The 19,176-nt window shown below is 42.4% G+C and overlaps 1 protein-coding gene across 4 annotated transcripts in view; it reads right to left on the bottom strand.

The window, feature by feature from the left end:
* The window catches only part of TDRD7 (tudor domain containing 7), a 90,983-nt gene that overhangs the window by 1,892 nt on the left and 69,915 nt on the right, over nt 1-19,176 (bottom strand). For all 4 annotated transcript variants that reach the window (XM_065907740.1, XM_065907741.1, XM_065907743.1 and 1 more), the window contains 5 exons: nt 17,818-17,904; nt 10,350-10,484; nt 7,890-8,000; nt 5,224-5,726; nt 722-882 (listed from right to left, as the gene is read on the bottom strand). In XM_065907740.1, coding sequence (XP_065763812.1) covers nt 722-882; nt 5,224-5,726; nt 7,890-8,000; nt 10,350-10,484; nt 17,818-17,904 — 997 coding nt within the window. The remainder of the gene's footprint in view (nt 1-721; nt 883-5,223; nt 5,727-7,889; nt 8,001-10,349; nt 10,485-17,817; nt 17,905-19,176) is intronic.

Raw genomic sequence — 19,176 nt, 5'->3', positions numbered from 1 at the left:
ATTTATATACACAATTGCTCTCATTTCTGAGATCAAGTTAGTTCTGCCACTACTAAGTATATGAGGTGAGTGGGGGGCAAAGAATGAGGGCGGCACATGTGGTCATAACTCCCCCACCCCAGCACAGCAGGACACACGGCCCAGATGCTTGGAGATGTCGGCAGCCCTCGGCCCTCCTGACCTCCACACCCTCTGCTGACGCTGCCAGCTGTCTGGGCAGAGCTTCAGCTAGGCACCCACGTTAACTGCTGGTCGAGGGCACATGGAGGGGCCGCCGACACTGCACTGCTTTCATAGAAGATAAAAACGCATCTCATCAGATACTGTCATAGAGAAGTACCACTCAATGCTTACTAGTTTAGCTCCTCAGATTTTATGACAGTCAATGGGCTGGTGTGAGTATGCTGAAATCACACACCTCTGTGCTCTGCACTTCTGTGCAATGCAAATGTTGGCCATGAAAATGGTCATATTCTACAAGCCAAGAATGTTTCATAATTGTGAAAGTCCATTTTGTAGATGCATTATAATTTATGCAATAGATTATGAAATATTATTCATGCAATGTTCTCCTGTTGGTTGTTTCATTGTTTCCATTTGTTTACTTTGGCTAGTATATGTAGCTGTGGGTTTTTTCTTAACACTACAATAAAAGCATAAGCAACCCAGATGTTCAACAATACCCTGGAAAACAATGATGCTCAGACTCCCCAGAACTTACCTGCCAACTGCGCAGTGACTGCTTGGAACGGCAGCTTGCGGAACATGTCCGCCAGCGGCTGCACCTTCCTCATGTTGACTAGTTCATGCTTGCCGTAGTCCAGCTCGTACACGGACACCAGTCCATTGGTCAGGATTCCTTTTAAAAGCACCCTGTGCCACCTAGGTGTGCATTGGATTAAAAGAGGAGAAAAAGTCAACACTTGCTTTAAGGGCAACGTTTTTCTTTATAAAAAGAAAAACTAATATAAATGTCGTTCATCAAAATATAAAAGCAATATTGTTATAGAAGTTTTTAAGGAGACTGCTTCTTCTTTTTCCAGAGGTTACTATTCTCTGTTTTGCCACTGGCTCATTTGATGGAATGTGTTCACTCAATACCCTCTTACAAGCCTCATGGAGCTGATGAAGGAGACCCACCTCTAAGCAGGAGGAAACAGTGGCATGGAGGACGACCAGGACAAGGCTGATGGATCCCTTCCCTCTGATGGGAGGCAGGAGACGGCCACAGGTTTGGAACAAGGCCCACGTGTGGGGGCTTTCCAGGTGGCTCAGTGAGAGAACCCGCCCGCCAGGACAGGAGACACCAGAGACGCAGGTTCAATCCCTGGATGGGGAAGATTCCCTGGAGGAGGAAATGGCAGCCCAGTCCAGCACTCTTTTTTGTGTGTGTGTAATAAAGTTTTATTAAAGTATAAAGGAGATAGAGAAAGCCTCTGACATAGACATCAGAAGGGGGCAGAAAGAGTACCCACTTGCTAGTGTGAGCAATGGCCATTTCAGTATTCTTGCTTGAAACATCCCATGTGCAGAGGAGTCTGGTGGGCTGCAGTTCATAGGTTGCAAAGAGTCGGACGCAACTTAGTCACGCCATGTGTGAAAGGCAGAAAGAGGAAAGCAAGCCAGGACTGGCTGAGGACAAGCGGGAGAAAAACGAAAGACACAGAAGACTGTGCAGGCAGGGTGGAGCAGTGAGGTGGCCACTGTGCATCTGGAAAGTGGAGGCTGCGGAGGAATGGAGCAGACAGTCAGACTGGGGAGCCAGGCTGCGAAGGGAGGACAAGAGGCTTTGAACACTGATTGATCATTTTAATTTTGCCAAGTAAGGAATTACAAAGCCGAGATAACATGAAACACAAAATTTAATCCACCACCTAAAATAAAGAACTAATAAAGGATAGGAGAGCACAGTGTGTGGAGGGGGAGGGAGGGGGGAGGGAGGAAGAAGAGTATGATTTCAGACCTCAAGTTCAAGATGTGAGAAGGGAATTCACATGAATATATGTTCCTCCTCTGGACCTACATCATCACAATCAAAATGAGAAAAACCTAGACTTCAAAGTTTAGGTATGAAGGACCATTCAAAAGTCCTATATCTTAACTACATGATTAAAGAGTATTATTACATTAAGAAAAGGATGACTGTCAATAATGTCTAAAATGAAAGTGTCTCTGCTCCCGAAAGGTGTGGGTCAGGCTCCCAGCCACCCCCTGAAACAAGATTATGAACCACAAGCCCAGGGGAACAGCAGCCTCATCACTGCAACACAGGCTGGGCTGGGGCTGGCTGGAGCAACCGATTCCCCAGCCAGGGCACGCCGGGCGAAAACAGGTACAGGAGCCCACACACAGATACTATAGCATGAACACAGTACGAAAGCTACAGAGAGACTGACTTCAAACATTCTATGTGATTGAGCTTCTGGGATGACCTCCAGAAGCCTTCAGATAAGCCCAAAGTGCGGGAGGCAATAATCCACGCACCACAGAGACAACAGGGGCACAGAAAGGTGTCATAAAAAGTACATGAGCTCTGGGGCCCAAAGAGACCTGAGCTGGTGTCCCATCTGGGCCACTTTCCCATCATGTCACTCTGGGCTCTTCAATTAACCTCTCTGTGCCTCAGTCACCTCATGCGTAATGTTTAGTTTTAATCTACTTGCAGAAATAATACATTTTAAGTACCTAACACATTCATTTGGCATATAACAGGCACTTGGCAAATGGTAGCTATTATCATAAGTATTATTCAAATGAAGATAAGCTGTGCAAATAAGACTTAGATTAATCTGAAGAGAAATTTCCATTTGTGGAAATGCCAGTTTGGTGCAGGCTCTAAGTATAATTTGTGTAAGTATAAAAGGAGATAAAAACATTTGGCTTCCACCAATATCACTGTCTTTAAACTGTACCAGGCAAATGATTGACAGTGGTCTGTGCTTTCAGTCTATAAAAAAAAGGTTCAGAGCAGTGAGGAGAGAACCATCATGTGTTGCATTTCTATTTAGCTTTCAATTTTCAAAACTAACTGCTTAAATAAGGCTTCAGTTTTGACTACATTACCAATTTTAGTACAAGGCTGCATGTGGATCACCTGGAGAGTTTATTTAGATTCTGTGGTTCCACTGTCAGAGATTCTGACTCAGGAGTCCTGGGGCGAGGAAGGGGAGCCTGCATTTTTAATAAGTTGTCTAGGTTATTCCTATATTGTGATAACTGTGGAAACCACTGTAATCAAAGGTGTATGTGAAATTCCTAAGTCTTAACTTGCCAGAGCTGAGAACAAAGTTGAGTAAATAGTCCTGGGTTGTAAGCAAGATAGAAGCTCTAAGTACTTAAATAGATTCAGTTTGTAAAGTTTCAAAAGATATTAGATAATCTCTTCCTACAGATAAGGCATCCCTTGATTATTTAGGACAAGTTAACTGATTTAACCCAAGAGTCCTCACTCAGTAGAGCTGTCAGATCCATGGAGGTGTGGGGGTGGAGTCTGAAGTCCTGAATACAGCCTCCAGTGTTTGGGTGCTCTTCACAGGACCCTTCCCTCCAGTGGGAGCTCCCCACCACCAGTCACCATTAATCTGCTCCTCATATAAGAGTTAGCATCAGTTTGGCCTTAACTGTGATTAAACTACCCAATAGCAATTCTGAAGGGTAAATTTATACTATGTTCCTGTATTGAAACCCATTTATGCTTATGACTGTAAATAACATGACATACTAAAAATACTTTTTTTAAAGATGAAAAGCTGTGACATATAACTTGAATGCCTTTCAGAATGAAAGCTATTATACTTTTCACTTTTGAGTTAAAAATTTTTTCTTCTCCCACAAAAATAGCAAAATTCTATAAATGCCTATGGTTAAGTACATACACATACATAACCATATGTAAGGTATTTATCGTAAGAATGAATGAAAGTACTTTCTAGAAAAAATAAGCAGTTGACCTTTTAAACTGTGTGTTTAAAAGGGGTATGTGCCTGTGTGTATGTTGGGACAGGAAGGGTAGGGGGAGAGACAGTTCTTTTGTGTGGATCCAAATGTGCAAACAGGAGAAAACAGACCGAAAGTGTTCAACAGAGCCTCACTGTCCAACGGCCAAGAAGGAAAGTGATGTCGCTCAGTTGTGTCCGACTCTTTGAGACCCCAGGGACTGTAGCCTACCAGGCTCCTTCGTCCATGGGATTTTCCAGGCAAGGATACTGGGATGGGTTCCCATTTCCTTCTCCAGGAAATTTTTCCGACCCAGGGATTGAACCCGGGTCTCCCACTTTGTAGGTAGACCATCTGAGCCACTAGGGAAGTGCAATGTCTAAAGAGCAGTGAAATATGCATTGTTGCACCTTATAAAGGTGGCAAAAGCTCTCTAGGAAGCAGCCAACTGCCTATACAAAAAATCCTATAATCTTTAAACAAGTGATTTATCTTTCAGAAATCTATCCCATAATCAGAGAGTTGAACAAAGATTTCAGTTCAACATTATTTACAACAGTGAAAAAAACCTATAAAAAAGAAAATGTAAGTAAATTATGATTTCTCTTTATGATAGAATATTTAGCCATTAAAAAATTTATGAAGAAATGATATCACATGAAAAACAGTTTACAGAATTATGTTAAGTGAAAAAAGTAGGTATGAAATTACATATAGTAATATACTAATTGTAGAAATATGTATAGGAGAAAAACCTAGAGGAAATATATAAGTAGTTTAACAGGGGTTATGTTGGTTGGCTGACCTTGTTTTCTTATATTTTTTTGGATTTTCTAAATTTTCTCCAGTAAATATCTTATTTTTAAAACTTAAAAGTCATCCATAAAAAACATTATTTCCTAAATAATAAATATAAATACTAAATATTTTTTCTCACAGGAAAGTAGAAAAGATGTTTAAACCTTTACTTCTGATATAATTATGTTTTAACAGGAATATGGTCATTAGATTTTCAGCTAAACGACATCATTTTAAATATTAGAAAATCACATAATTCACTGGTCTTGTTTCACACTCAGAATTCCCATGTGTGGAGCCCCAAATGGCACTCCAGGATCCTTGCCTGGAAAACCCCATGGAGGGAGGAGCCTGGCGGGCTGCAGCCCACGGGATCCCAGAGTCGGGCACGACCGACAGACTGACACGAGCCCCCCGCGGGGCTAAGGGCTCTGGGTGCCACCCGACAGACCTCTCTTAGGAGGAGGAGGGCTCCGTCTGGGGACCTACTTGTTCTCCACTTTGGCGGCGTACACCTGGTCCTTCTCCACGGCCACGTGGCGCTCCTCAGAGACGCTGTAGTAGAGGATCATCTCTTCCATCAGGACTTCCAGCTTGTGTATCTCCTGCCACGGCTGGATGACGAAGTGGCCGGGGTGACAGGCCACAGGCACGTACACGTCCATGTGCTCCCCCGGCTTGGACAAGTGGACCGGAGGCGGCAGTTCCTTTGTAAAGAAAGAGCTGGGGTGGCTGACCACAGACTTCTTGAGGACATCCGTGAGGCTCTTTCTGAAATTCTCTCCAGGGTTGCCCAAAATGGGGGTGTTCGCACTTTTGGTGTTGGGGGAGCTGGCTCCACTGGATATGGCACTCAGAAACACATCCTTCTGATGCTTCCACAAGTCTGCGTTTGTAATCTGGCGATTGATACTGCGGTGAGGATCGGGGAAGTTCTTGGGGGTGAATAAATAAATATGTGCGATACCTCTGGTTTCATCCACTTTTGTAACCTTTGGAAAACACAAAACACCAATTTAAGAAATCCAAGTTCATGGTGGATTCCCAGAGGTCATTATGTTAACTTTAAATATTAAAAAAAGTACTCTGCAAAAAACCCAACTTGCTAAAAATCAGTTTATTTAAGGTCAGATGAGTTGTCTATCACAGCTGGAAGCAAAGAATAAGCTCATAGATCCAAGCAATCTAGAAACCAGTAGCACCTTGTAGAAATGGAAAATTTACTAACCTCTAAAACTGAAAACACCTATGACTTGCTAAAGGTCTGATTCTGATTACCATGACTAATTTTTAAAAAATTAACGATACGTGAAAACACTCCAAGCAGAAAGAATATGATGAAATCCCATGTGCTCATCAGCCAACTTCAACAATAAAAACAATAAAAATAGCAAAACATCCTAGAAGCATTCTGCTTAGTGCTGGCGCTCCCTCAGACAGGGAGGGGAAGGAAAAAGCTTCACCTTTCACCGTATCTTTTGGGACCTTGGGTCCAAACTCCTTATTTGGTCCTAGTATCTGTTCTCACCCCTCTTCCTCTTCCCTAGTTACATAAGGAAGAGGGGCCTTGGGAGAAAAAGAGGAAGGAAGCTCCACTGAGTAGGCCAAAATGAGTCGCCACGGTGCGCCTTTTGCCCAGGAGACCTCCGACCACCTGTCTACCTTCTTCTGTTGGCAGTGGGGGAGTCTGCACAGAAGCCCCAGGCGCTGGTGACTGGGGCTAGGCTGCTGTATGCCCCCGAGGGCTGGGTGTCTGTTAATTCTTCTCCCCAGCTCCCCTGCTTTATCTCAGGAACAACAAAAATGAGACACTTCTACCTCTGAGCAAACGGGCTAAGAAATGAAAGGCAGGAGCACAGACGTGCAGACAAGGAAACGCCACATGGCGATCCTTCCAAAGCCATCTACTTTAAAGTCTTCCTTGCAGCAGAGGGGTCAATTTAAACTCGTCCTTTGGAGGGTTAATGAAGTACTGACTGCTAAGTCATTTTGATATTAATGGTACAGAAACACTATTTCAAACATCAACCACTAAAAATATTTTTATTGACCAATACCCTGGCTTTAGGAGCTGAAAATGTAGCTGAGAAAACAATATTTGTGTGGCAATTGATGAATACAAAATGGTACATAACTGTGACTGTACATGAGAAGCCCTAGAGGAGAATGAAGACAGGAAAATCAGTGTGGGCTAGAATAACTGAGAGATCCTCATGAAGAGATTTCTCAGGGACATTTCACTGTTAACTGTTACATGCTTATATAAAATGATAACACTATTTACATTAGCTAAAATAGAGAAATACTATCTCACATTTCTTTTTTTTAATGTTGCATTTCTATTCTTGGAAATATGAGCAGTGTTTTTGATAGGAAGATTGAAGAGTGTGAAAAAGAAACACATGAGTGAAAGAAAGAAAGCAGTTTATATAAGTTTTAGGGAAAGAGACAAAAAACCAAGATGATAAGCAAAATTTGTTTATAATTCATTTTACTTTAGGAAAAAAAAGAAATACAGGACTTACTTAAATGGTCTTTAGAAAGATTTATCAAGAAGTATATGGTCCAGGGCTTCCCTGGTGGTCCAGCGATTAAGAATCCACCTTGTACGCTGGTCTGGGAAGGCCCCGCATGGCCTGGGAAGGCCCCGCATGGTCTGGGAAGGCCCCGCATGCTGTGGGGCGACCAGTTCACGCGGCACCACTGCTGAGCCAGTGCGCTGAGCCCTTGCTCCCCAACAAGAGAGCAGCCCCTGCCCTCCCAACTACAGAAAAGCTCGGGCAGCATGCAGACCCAACACAGCCGAAAAAATAAACATAAATAAATAAATCTTAAAGAAAAAAAGCGAGAGAGAGAGAGATATGTGGTCCTTTGTTGGGTACTTAATTCCTTATCATGGAGCAAATTAAGAGCTGAAAACTATCTGCTACTTTATTAATAATCAATAAATTATATAAAAGGTTTAAACATAATACTGCAGATACAGGATAAATTCTTAAATAAAAATCAAACCACAAAATGTCTCATAGCTACATATGTAATCAATCTCCTAACTACAAAAGTGTGTCAGATGTGAAAGCATCAGTTTACAGGAAGATAAAATTCTTTCACAAAAACCAAACGAGTCCTTTATCGAGACCATTAAGATAACTAACCTTAATGCTACAGTCTGAGCAATTCAAAACAGAATCTCTTAGCCAAAGCACAGCATCAGGGGTCCACATGCCAATAGATTGTGGAAGATCTGCTAGACAGCACTTGATAGCCTGAAACGAAAACACAATGGAAAAGAGGGCACACCATCCTAAAATAGGTACTTAAGAGTAACGTCAATATTATTTTCATACAACTCAAATGTTGCCGAGACAGAAAGCAAGCAACAGCTAATAGTGACAATCACAGCTCTTGGGCTGGAGCGTCTGTGTTCCTATTTATATTACTACCATTATCTTTATTCCTATGAGCCAGGGTTATAAAGGCCTGGAATGGACTTCTCACCCTACAATACAATACTACAATACTGGCAGGCTAGTGTTGCCATCTGATTTTACAGATGGTGAAACAGACTCAGACATACTAACCTGTTTAAGTAAGGTCACAAAGTCATGAAGACAAGATTAGGACTTATACTGAAGTCTTCCCTCTAAGTCCAACTTAAAAAAAAAAAATGAAGTGTCATTTGGAGGAAACCTGACTCACTGTAGAACTCTTTGTGGAGATACACTGCTGAATGAAGCATTTCTGGAGTACCTCAGGCACTTGTGCTCACTTTTTTGAAGGAGGGATTCCCTTGTGGCTCAGTTGGCAAAGAACCCGCCTGTAATGTGGGAGACCTGGGTTCTATCCCTGGGTTGGGAAGATCCCCTGGAGAAGGGAAAAGCTACCCACTCTAGTAGCTTGGCCTGGAGAATTCCATGGACTGTAGCCCACAGGGTCGCAAAGAGTCGGACACGACTGAGCCACTTTCACTTTTGAAGGAGGTTGTTATGAGAATTAAGAAGGCTAAGAGAAACTGAAACCCGTCGATACCTCATTTTTCCTGAGGCTTTTTACCTCCCACCATCACTGCACAAGCGTCTGTAGAATGTCTACCTCAGGGAGGAAAAGATAACCCCAGGGACTCCCTCCAGCCTCACAGGAGCCTTTGAACTGATGGAGGCAGTTTTGTGAAGGAGATCAAACTTACTTCCAGGATCTGACATTCCTCCTTTCCCTCTGTGCCCGACCCTCACCATCATGCCTCTCTTTACCCGTGAGGACCCACCGTCTCCCACTGTGTCCCTTAGATGAGGCTCCTTTCCGGGTGTGGAGGTCCCCAAGAGCAGAGAGCGCGGATTCTGCCTGGTGGGCATGAGGGAGTGAGGCAGGCCGGCTGGGCCGGGGCACTGGTGAGCTTGCACCCTCCCCTATAGAGAGCGGCACTCCCAAGCTCCCTTAGAGCGCTGTCCTGTAACAGGGCCTGCTCAGTACAGTCACATTTTCTAGTTTCAGAAGATAGAAGCAAATGACTAACTCACATTTTAAAACACTATACGAGCCAACAGCTCCGATCCAATATTCATGGGTCAGCCTTGGCCAAAGGCGATCCATTTGCTACTCTCAACCTCTAGGGAGATGTTGTTATAAAGGTTCTCCCAAATTCACAATGATCAAATGGCAAATCCAGTAAGGTTAACAGAAAAAATTATAGTGGCTTTTACCAAGACAGTACACTTTGCATAACCTTCAGACACTCAGAAGCAGCAGGACAGATCCCCCTTCCCCTCCAGCCCCGGGAGCCTTTTCTAGGTAAGGCTGGCCCTGGATGGGTGTTCTAACAAGGGGTACAGAGGCCAGAGGTGTTCAAACTTCTTATCATTTGGATTTCTATCAAGAGGGGAATGATAGCCTGCAGTTAATCTTTTCACTGAAACCTATGGAAGTGAAGTGAAGGTTGCTTGGTAATGTCTGACTCTTTGTGACCCTGTGGACTGTACAGTCCGTGGAATTCTCCAGGCCAGAATACTTCTCCAGGGGATCTTCCCAACACAGGGATAGAACTCAGGTCTCCTGCATTGTAGGCAGATTCCTTACCAGCAAAGCCACAAGGGAAGCCCAATAATACTGGAGTGAGTAGCCTATCCCTTCTCCAATGGATCTTTCCCAACCCAGGAATCGAACCAGGGTCTCCTGCCTTGCAGGCGGATTCTTTATCAACTGAGCTATCAGGCAAGACCCCAAAACCTATGTGGAAAAGGTTAAATATAAACATATCCAGGACAGGTTACTTAATTAAGAACTCTGGAAATAAATATCGACATATAACATCCTGAAACTGTGTAGAAGCCAGCACTGTCATCCAATTATTAAAACAGAATCTCTAACTGGACAATATAGCCTGATGACTCAACATGCTTGAAAAAGACATTTATCAAACAACATTCTCTAAGTCTGACTGGCCTTCTTGTCTAAGCAAAATTTTACATCTGAAGCCCAGTCAGCCACTCCACATTTGGGTCATTTCCAGTCTTGCTGTAAGCTCAGTCATCACCAGAACCTGAGAGAGCATCTCACAATGTGACCATGAATGTGTTCAAACTCCCCCCAGGCAGTCTCCCGGGCTGCACATACGGTACCTGGGGCGGCACTGAGATCATCTCTTGGAGAAACCGCGGGGGGATTTCCCTGAGCTCGGACACTTTCACGGACGTGACGGTGCCGGCGTCCAGGAACTGCACGTCAAGGGCCCGGCTGCTGTGCACATTTGTGATCTGCGAAGAGACAAGTGTTGGCTGATTTATGAGCGCATCCAACAGGCCAAATGGTTCTGTTCAATTTCATTCCGCACAACTCTAAAATGCATTATAAAAAACAACAAAGACGATATGCTGGTTAAATTTTCTCTTATTTTAAAATGTACTTGTTTCTCAAATAGGTATTCTTTTACAGTAGAATTGACATCTTGCTGTTAATTCATAAATATAGTAAATAATTACTATGTTTGCAACTCTAGGACACTACTGATTATGAAACAATTTGGTATATCATTATATGCTGCTGAGTATAAGATGCAGTCTGTTCTCCAAAATATTAGCACATGAGGGAGAGAAAAACTATTGTGTCACAGTAATGAGGAAATTAATAGAATTCAGAGACAGAATTTTACTTGTAGTAGGTAAATACTATATATTTTTAAAACGCATTTTGCTATTTCGTAGCCTAGTCAGAAAGCCCAGTGATAATCTGTATCATCTGGTCTAACTACAAATTGGAACTAAGAAAGTCAGGTCTCCAGCGTTGCAGGTGGATTCTTTACCATCTGAGCCACCAAGAATACTGAATAATCACCTACCTGTGGTCAAATGGCAACATCACAATATAAGATTCTGGAAGTATCTTTAAATGCTCAGTTTCCCCTAAAGTGAAGTCGCTCAGTCATGTCCGACTCTTTGCGACCCCATGGACTGTAGCCCACCAGGCTTGTCCATCCATGGGATTTTCCAGGCAAGAATACTGGAGTGGGGTTGCCATTTCCTTCTCCAGGAGATCTTTCTGACCCAGGGATTGAACCCGGATCTCCCGTACTGTAGGCAGACACTTCACCGTCTGAGCCACCAGGGCAGTCCAGTTTCCCCTAATGCGCCCCCAAAATGCCACTGTGGTATTTGCCATCGCTAAATATTTGTGTGTGTGTGGGCTTAGCTGCTCAGCTGTCCAACTCTTCATGATTCTTTGGACTGGAGCCCACCAGGCTCCTCAGCCCATGGGATTCTCCAGGCAAGAACACCAGGCGAGAACACTGGAGTGGGTTGTCGCGCCCAGCTCCAGGGGATCCTCCTGACCCAGGGACTGCACCTGTGTCTGCCGTGTCTCTCGCACTGCTGGGGGACTCCCTGCCTGCTGAAAGGCTTTCCCTTCACCAGCAGAGAAGCCCCTAAGTGTTTACGTTGGCCAAACACTCCCCCACTGGGGTGGTTATCTGGGCTAAGATTTCACATCTACAGCTGCATGGGCTGCTACCTAAGCTGGTGGTGGTGCTTTCAGTACGACGACTGTCGAGACCTGGGCCACTCTCAGCGCGAAGTCAGATTCACCGAAAGTGAAGCCTTTTTCTACTGCCCCAGGTAATGCCTGACTAACAGCATAAATTTCAAACCTCTTAAGACATGATAAACACACACAAGCCCATGGAACAATATTTTAAAATGTATTCATTTATTCATACACACATACTGAATAGACACATTGGTATGGATGCTTGCCATATCCAGGCATAAGTGGGCTACAGAGATATACCACCCCTTCTCAAAGAGCTCCTAGCGCTGTGAGGGAGGATACAAACACATGCCATACCATACTGTAGTGAGGGTGACAATGAAGATACGCACGGGTATCAGGAGAACACACAGGGTGGTTAACTGACCCAGCAGGAGGTAGGTGTCAGAGCTAGCTTTCAGGAGGAAGCAAAGCGTAGAATTGGTACTTTTTTTTCCCCCAAATTTACTTTTCTTATTTTAATAAAATGCCTACACAATAGAACATTTAGATACCTAAAAAGAATGATATAAAAATCACTTGTCATCTACTATAGGTTACAGTTCTCTGTCTAGTCTTTTATCCATGATTCACAAAAATTAGATTTACAAAAATTACAACATGTTTGTAGATACTATTTCATAGTTGACTGCCTTTCACACAGCGTCTCATAAAAATATTTCATGTTATCTGTCTTCTATGTAATTTTACTTAAGTTTATCCATTGTGACTTTTCTAACAAATCACTTTGGATAATTTAAGTTGTGTAAATTTTCATCACTTTAAGAAATTATCATGTTTATTAGATACGAGTATTTCCTTTTTCACAAACTGAAGTTTCATAAGTTTCACAAATTTATGTCCTTTCAGAGCTGTACCCTAAATGATGAATGGGAGTAAACCAGATTAGTAGGAGTTTCAGTCAGTTAGTTCAGTCGCTCAGTTGTGTCCGACTCTTTGCAACCCCATGAATCGCAGCAGAATGAATCACAGGCCTCGCTGTCCATCACCAACTCCCGGAGTTTACTCAAACCCACGTCCACTGAGTTGATGATGCCATCAAACCATCTCATCCTCTGTTGTCCCCTTCTCCTCCTGCCCCCAATCCCTCCCAGCATCAGTCAACTCTTCACATGAGGTGGCCAAAGTATTGGAGTTCCAGCTTCAGCATCAGTCCTTCCAATGAACACCCAGGACTGAGCTCCTTTAGGATGGACTGACTGGATCTCCTTGCAGTCCAAGGGACCACAGTCAAAAGCATCAATTTTTCGGCACTCAGATTTCTTCACAGTCCAACTCTTACATCCATACATGACCACTGGCAAAACCACAGCCTTGACGAGATGGACCTTTGTTGGCAAAGTAATGTCTCTGCTTTTTAATATGCTATCTAGGTAGGTCATAACTTTCCTTCCAAGGAGTAAGTGTCTTTTAATTTCATGGCTGCAGTCACCATCTGCAGTGATTTTGGAGCCCCCCCAAAATAAAGTCTGACACTGTTTCCACTGTTTCCCCATCTATTTCCCATGAAGTGATGGGACCAGATGCCATGATCTTAGTTTTCTGAATGTAGGAGTCTAGTTAGAGGCTAATTGTGACATTTCAAATAGAGGGGAGAGGATGGGCAAAGGCACACACGTATTTCTCACATGTGGGGACTACAAGCATTGTGGTTACATTAGAGTATCAAGTGAGAGGCCGGCCAAGGCAAGAGGTGAGGCTGGGAGACAGGCAAAGGGAAGGTCAGCAGAGCCAGACATGTCTTCAAGAACTGAGACTTTACCCTGCAGATTAGAAGCCAATGTCAAGCCTTAAACAGAAGAATGAGGTGGTCAACTTTATAAAATTGCTAATGAGGCCTTTGGGATCTGATAAATTTGGTTTTGGGCTTCCCTGGTGGCTTAGACAGTTACATGTCAATTACCCTACTTATTAGCTGAGTTACCTTCCTCATCAGTACAAACAGAGATAACAGGGTTTTGCAAACATTAAATGAGATCAGTCATGTTTAACGAAGTAGTGCTGTGGAAAGAGTAAATCTCATTGTAAGCTGGATGTGTTACTATTTGCATTTTGGGCTGCCCATTCTTAGTGGTACAGAGCTTGACTTGAGGAAGACAACGGTGAAGGCAGAGGAAACAGTTGGCGTGGTACTGCAGTGACCTGGGCAAGAATTGACGAAGATGTAAAATCAGCAGCATTTGGTGATAAGTTACATTGCGGGGTTGAGGAGGATGTAGGATTCAAAGATAACTCTTAACAAACAGCTTGAACGGCTGCACAAAGGAAGGTACCACCACTACAGAGACATAGGAAAAAGGTAAGGATGGGGAGAAAGTATTTTGGTTTCAGACACAGAGAACTTAAAGTTTGTGAAATGAACAATTAGGCTGGCTTTTTGCTTAAATCTACAGTTCACCAGGGGCTGGAAATGAATTTTGGAAGTCATTAGGGCTGAAATGGTACCTGAAACTACGAGATAGGATTATCCAGAAGGATAAAGAGGCGGAGAAGACTGATAAGCCAAAATAGGACTTGGGGACACTGACATTTCAGAAATGGGGATGGAGGGAGGTTTGGGGTGAAAAGTAACAAAAAGAATCATTAGACTATCACAAGGAAGGTTAGGATCTGATAATATGGTAGCTTAGTGAGAAGAGAATTTCAGGTTTTACCACTATTTGATGCGAAGAGGTTTGGAAAGACAAGACCTGGAAGATACTAATTTGACTGCATAATAAAGATGCTTTTACAAGAACAGGCTCTCCGATGGAGTGTGGGCAGAAGTCAAGTGTCTGTGATTGAAGACTGGCTGGAAGATGGTGCAGAGTGAAGGCTGATCACTTCTACAGGGAAACGGAGAGGAATGGTCTCTGCATTGAATAAAGGTGGCTGGATGTATGGAATCAGTTCAGAAAATGTATGTGCTAAAGTTAGACAAGTTAAAACGTCAAGAGCAAATACATCACTTAAGGATATGCTTTTCATTAATCATCTTTTCCTAACTTTCTATGCATCATTAAGAAAATGAATACCTCTGCTACCTGAAAGGTAGATAATCACAATTTGATAGCAATAAAAATAATACTAGATATTTATCTAAAGTTTTTGAGCATGCAATGAGAAGGTATTTGCCAAAAAGGTATAACCTGATTATAACACATGGAGAAACTAATGCTGAGAGATACTTTACAAAATATTGCTATTCTTCAAAAGGCCACAAACAACAAGGACTGAGCAACTGTCAGGCCAGAGGAAACTAAGACAGGACCACTAGCTACAACTTGGAGGACCAGCAAAGGGACATCTGGAGGGCAATCTGGGAACGCCAGTATGTTCTGCAGATTAGTTAATAATATTGTACCAGTGTTAATTTCCTGGTTTTGACAATGGTTATACAAGATATTATCAATTGGCGATGGTGGGTGAAAGGTATCTGGGAACTCTTTGAAATATTTTTGCAACTTTTTAAAAGTCTGAAATTATTTCAAAATAAAAGGCTTAAAAATTAAGTATTTATGCATTTATACATTATACACTAAACAGCACAGAGCTTTAAAATTCAAATAATGTTGTGTTCTTTTTAACAAGTCATGTTTTGAAGTTTATAGCTAAGCATATAATTTTTAGTCATATACCCAGATCTCGACTTTCTAAGATGCATTCACATTAATGACAATAATTATTTCAAAATTGATGCTTTTATTGAAGTGGTCATGATTAATATTTACTAAAAGAGAAAATCAGTACAATTAAGTTATCAAAATGTTGCTGTGTTGTATTAAAACTCAATAAAGCAACGATTCTTACCTACCTAGGGTTGGTTTCTTTCAGAATCTTATGAAAATTATGAATACTTTCCCTCCAAAATGCATCATACACACATACACATACACACACACAATATGCATATGATTATGGTAGATGGGTTCAGGCACCCCCTGTAAGTAGAGGTCTTTGCACCTTGGTTAAGAACCACTATAACAAAGGAAAAGCAGGAAAAATGAAATTGAGCCCAGATTTGCAATTTAGTAACTGAGGAAACTAAGTATAAAAAAAAAGAAGAAGAAGAAAAGAAAGAAATAGCAACCACAAAAATCCAAAACCTGCTTCTGAAAAACATAAAAGAAGTATATGATAAAATATAACAAACCTCTTTTAAAATTCATAACTGAGTTTGCAAGAAAAATAGAACAATTATTAGGCACTGGAAACAGTATATGAAAACTGAAACCCAAGCAATCCTAGGCAAGGGGGAGGGAGGACATGAGACTCCCCCAAGAAGTCAGAACTTTCAAAGGGCTACCCCATTAAGGGAGGGTGACTCTGGAGAGCAACTCCCTACACCCAGAAATCCAGCTCCTAAACACGCACCCTGTGAGACATGCAGGGTAAGTTTCAGGGTAGCCACGTTTGTGGCAAAAAATCTGACACAAGCTAAATATCCTCTGTCAGGTGAGTGGAGTGATAATGTTGGCATATTCATACACTGTCACATCACACAGCAGGGAAAACAGATTACATCACAAGCATAAGGAATGAAAATGCATGTTTCAGAAGAATCAACACACTTTACAATTGATATAAATTTTTTAAACATTCATTCACTTATACTTTATTCACGTTTTTACTTTAAGTGTTACTTTAAGTATTTATGTTTTTACTGTAAGTATTACTGTAAGTATGAGGGCGTCAGAGGATGAGATGGCTGGATGGCATCACTGATGCAATGGACATGAACTTGGGCAAACTTTGGGAGATGGTGAGGGAAAGGGAGGCTTGGCATGCTGCAGTCCATGGGCTTGTAAGGAGTCAGATATAACTGGGCAACTGAACAACATTATATATGCTATTCATTTCTGTATTTTGATTATTTCTATTTTGAAATATACAGACAGTAAAAGTGTGTTTACACATGAAAAGATGCTCAACATCACTATCAGAGAAATGCAAATGAAAACCACAATGAGGTACCATTACACGCCAGTCAGGATGGCTGCTATCCAAAAGTCTACAAGCAATAAATGGTGGAGAGGGTGTGGAGAAAAAGGAACCCTCTTACACTGTTGGTGGGAATGCAAACTAGTACAGCCGCTATGGAGAACGGTGTGGAGATTTCTTAAAAAACTGGAATTAGAACTGCCATATGACCCAGCAATACCACTTCTGGGCATACACACTGAGGAAACCAGATCTGAAAGAGACACATGCACCCCAGTGTTCATTGCAGCACTGTTTATAATAGCCAGGACATGGAAGCAACCTAGATGCCCATCAACAGACAAATGGATAAGGAAGCTGTGGTACACATACACCATGGGATGTTACTCAGCCGTTAAAAAGAATTCATTTGAATCAGTTCTAATGAGATGGATGAAACTGGAGCCCATTATACAGAGTGAAGTAAGCCAGAAAGATAAAGATCATTACAGCATACTAACACATATATATGGAATTTAGAAAGATGGTAATGATAACACTATATACAAAACAGAAAAAGAGACACAGATGTACAGAACAGACTTTTGAACTCTGTGGGAGAAGGCGAGGGTGGGATGTTTCGAGAGAACAGCATCGAAACATGTATATTATCTAGAGTGAAACAGATGACCAGCCCAGGCTGGATGCATGAGACAAATGCTCGGGCCTGGTGCACTGGGAAGACCCAGAGGAATCAGGTGGAGAGGGAGGTAGGAGGAGGGATCAGGATGGGGAGTACGTGTAAATCCATGGCTGATTCATGTCAATGTATGACAAAAACCACTACAATATTGTAAAGTAATTAGCCTCCAACTAATAAAATAAACGGAAAAAAAAGTGTGTTTATATAGACACAAATATAGTAAAAATATAAAGCAGTGAAGAGGAATGAGAAATAAGAAATTCAGCTGGTGTGCCCAGGGAAGGAAGTAAAAACAAGGGCTGCCGAGAGGCAGGGTCAACAGTTAACAGTCATATTTCATTTCTTAAACTGGTGATTTTTTTTTTAAACAACAACAAAAAAATCTTGTTTGTACATCTGAAATAGCTTATCTTAAATTTAAAAAATAGTCAAGTGACTAATTTTACCTCTACTCGTAGCCACTTTCCTTTGCAGTGGAAGAGGCAGACTTTCCCACAGAAGGGCAACGAAACGAAGGCCTCAGAGGTCATGTGCTGCAAAACACAAAGACGAGACACTTTCATGACCCGGCAAAGCGCACGCTGCCACACCACTGCCGCGGGCAGGCCGACTGCGTCCCCGTCCGTGATCAGACTTCCCGTGAGGCCTGCAGGACAGCGGACACAGCGCGTGTGCTGGGCTTGCAGGACTTCGGCTTTTGTTCTCCAGTGCTAGTTGGCGGCAGTCATCTACTCTTTCCTTTAGAGTGAATGTTTCTACTCTCCTTCCTTGCACATGGATCACAAATCAGCCCTGTTAAAACATGTCTAAAAATGATAGCATGGAGGTCAGGATGATTCATCTAGGCTCTGGCAACATCAGTTAAATACAAAGGAGGAGGATGAATCTGATAAAAAGAACAGCCTGGATGAGAGGGAGGTGGTTAGGTTAGCTGTCTATTAGGCCTTCTCTTCTCTTCTGCTAACATTCAGATTCAAAGAAAAGATTTTAATTCCAAAAGAAATGTTATCAACACAAATGTGGCCATCAGTGCCAGTTCAGTATCTTCCTCCTCCTCCTCCTCTCTGTAGCTTGAAGCTGGGGACCTGCCATTGGTTCATTCCTTCAGGGTAAATGTTTCCACTCTCCCCAAACGCAGTGTCTCCCTCCCCTTGAGTTCCCAGGGCACTAAGAACGATCAAGGGTGCTCTTCATTACTGTAGATGATAAGCTCATGCATGTAAATGAATAGCTACAGTCCACCCTCTGGGTGTCTCAGATTCCTTCAGGATAGATTAGCAAATCAAACTTAAGTAATGCTCCTGAGATACCTCTAAGACATCTGCAATGGAGAAAGACGTAAAGTTACAGATCTAACGTCTTGATTCTAGGCTGTAGTCTGAACACAAGTTTATTCCAATTCAGCAAATATTTTGGAATACTGATTTTATGTAAGACACTAGATAACGTACTACAGTACCTAAGTGAATTAGGTACTTACCAGAACCTGGGGAGGCTCAGTCTCTGCCCTCAGGAAGCCTACACTCTAGTAAAACAAACAAACGTCCAAACAGCTGAAACAGTGCTACGAACAAGTACTGTGAGGCCCTGGGGCGCTCTGCAGGTTAGAGAGAAGCGTTCCCTTCCAGGGCAAGGGGCCAGAGCTGAAGGGGCATAGGAGTTTAGTCATTCGGGAACCACAGCATACTGTGGATTACGACGACAACGTCCTAATGGATGTAAGGAAGTCCCTTTAGGAGCTTAAAAGAAAACCTCTACAGATCTTGATTCAGAGAAAATGATACTAGAATTAAAGGGTAAACTAA

The sequence above is a fragment of the Muntiacus reevesi genome, chromosome 17 (genome assembly GCF_963930625.1).
Source record: "Muntiacus reevesi chromosome 17, mMunRee1.1, whole genome shotgun sequence".
In the NCBI taxonomy this organism is placed as follows: domain Eukaryota; kingdom Metazoa; phylum Chordata; class Mammalia; order Artiodactyla; family Cervidae; genus Muntiacus; species Muntiacus reevesi.
The sequence above is the reverse complement of the archived record's forward strand: the minus strand, read 5'-3'. Positions and strand labels throughout refer to the sequence as shown.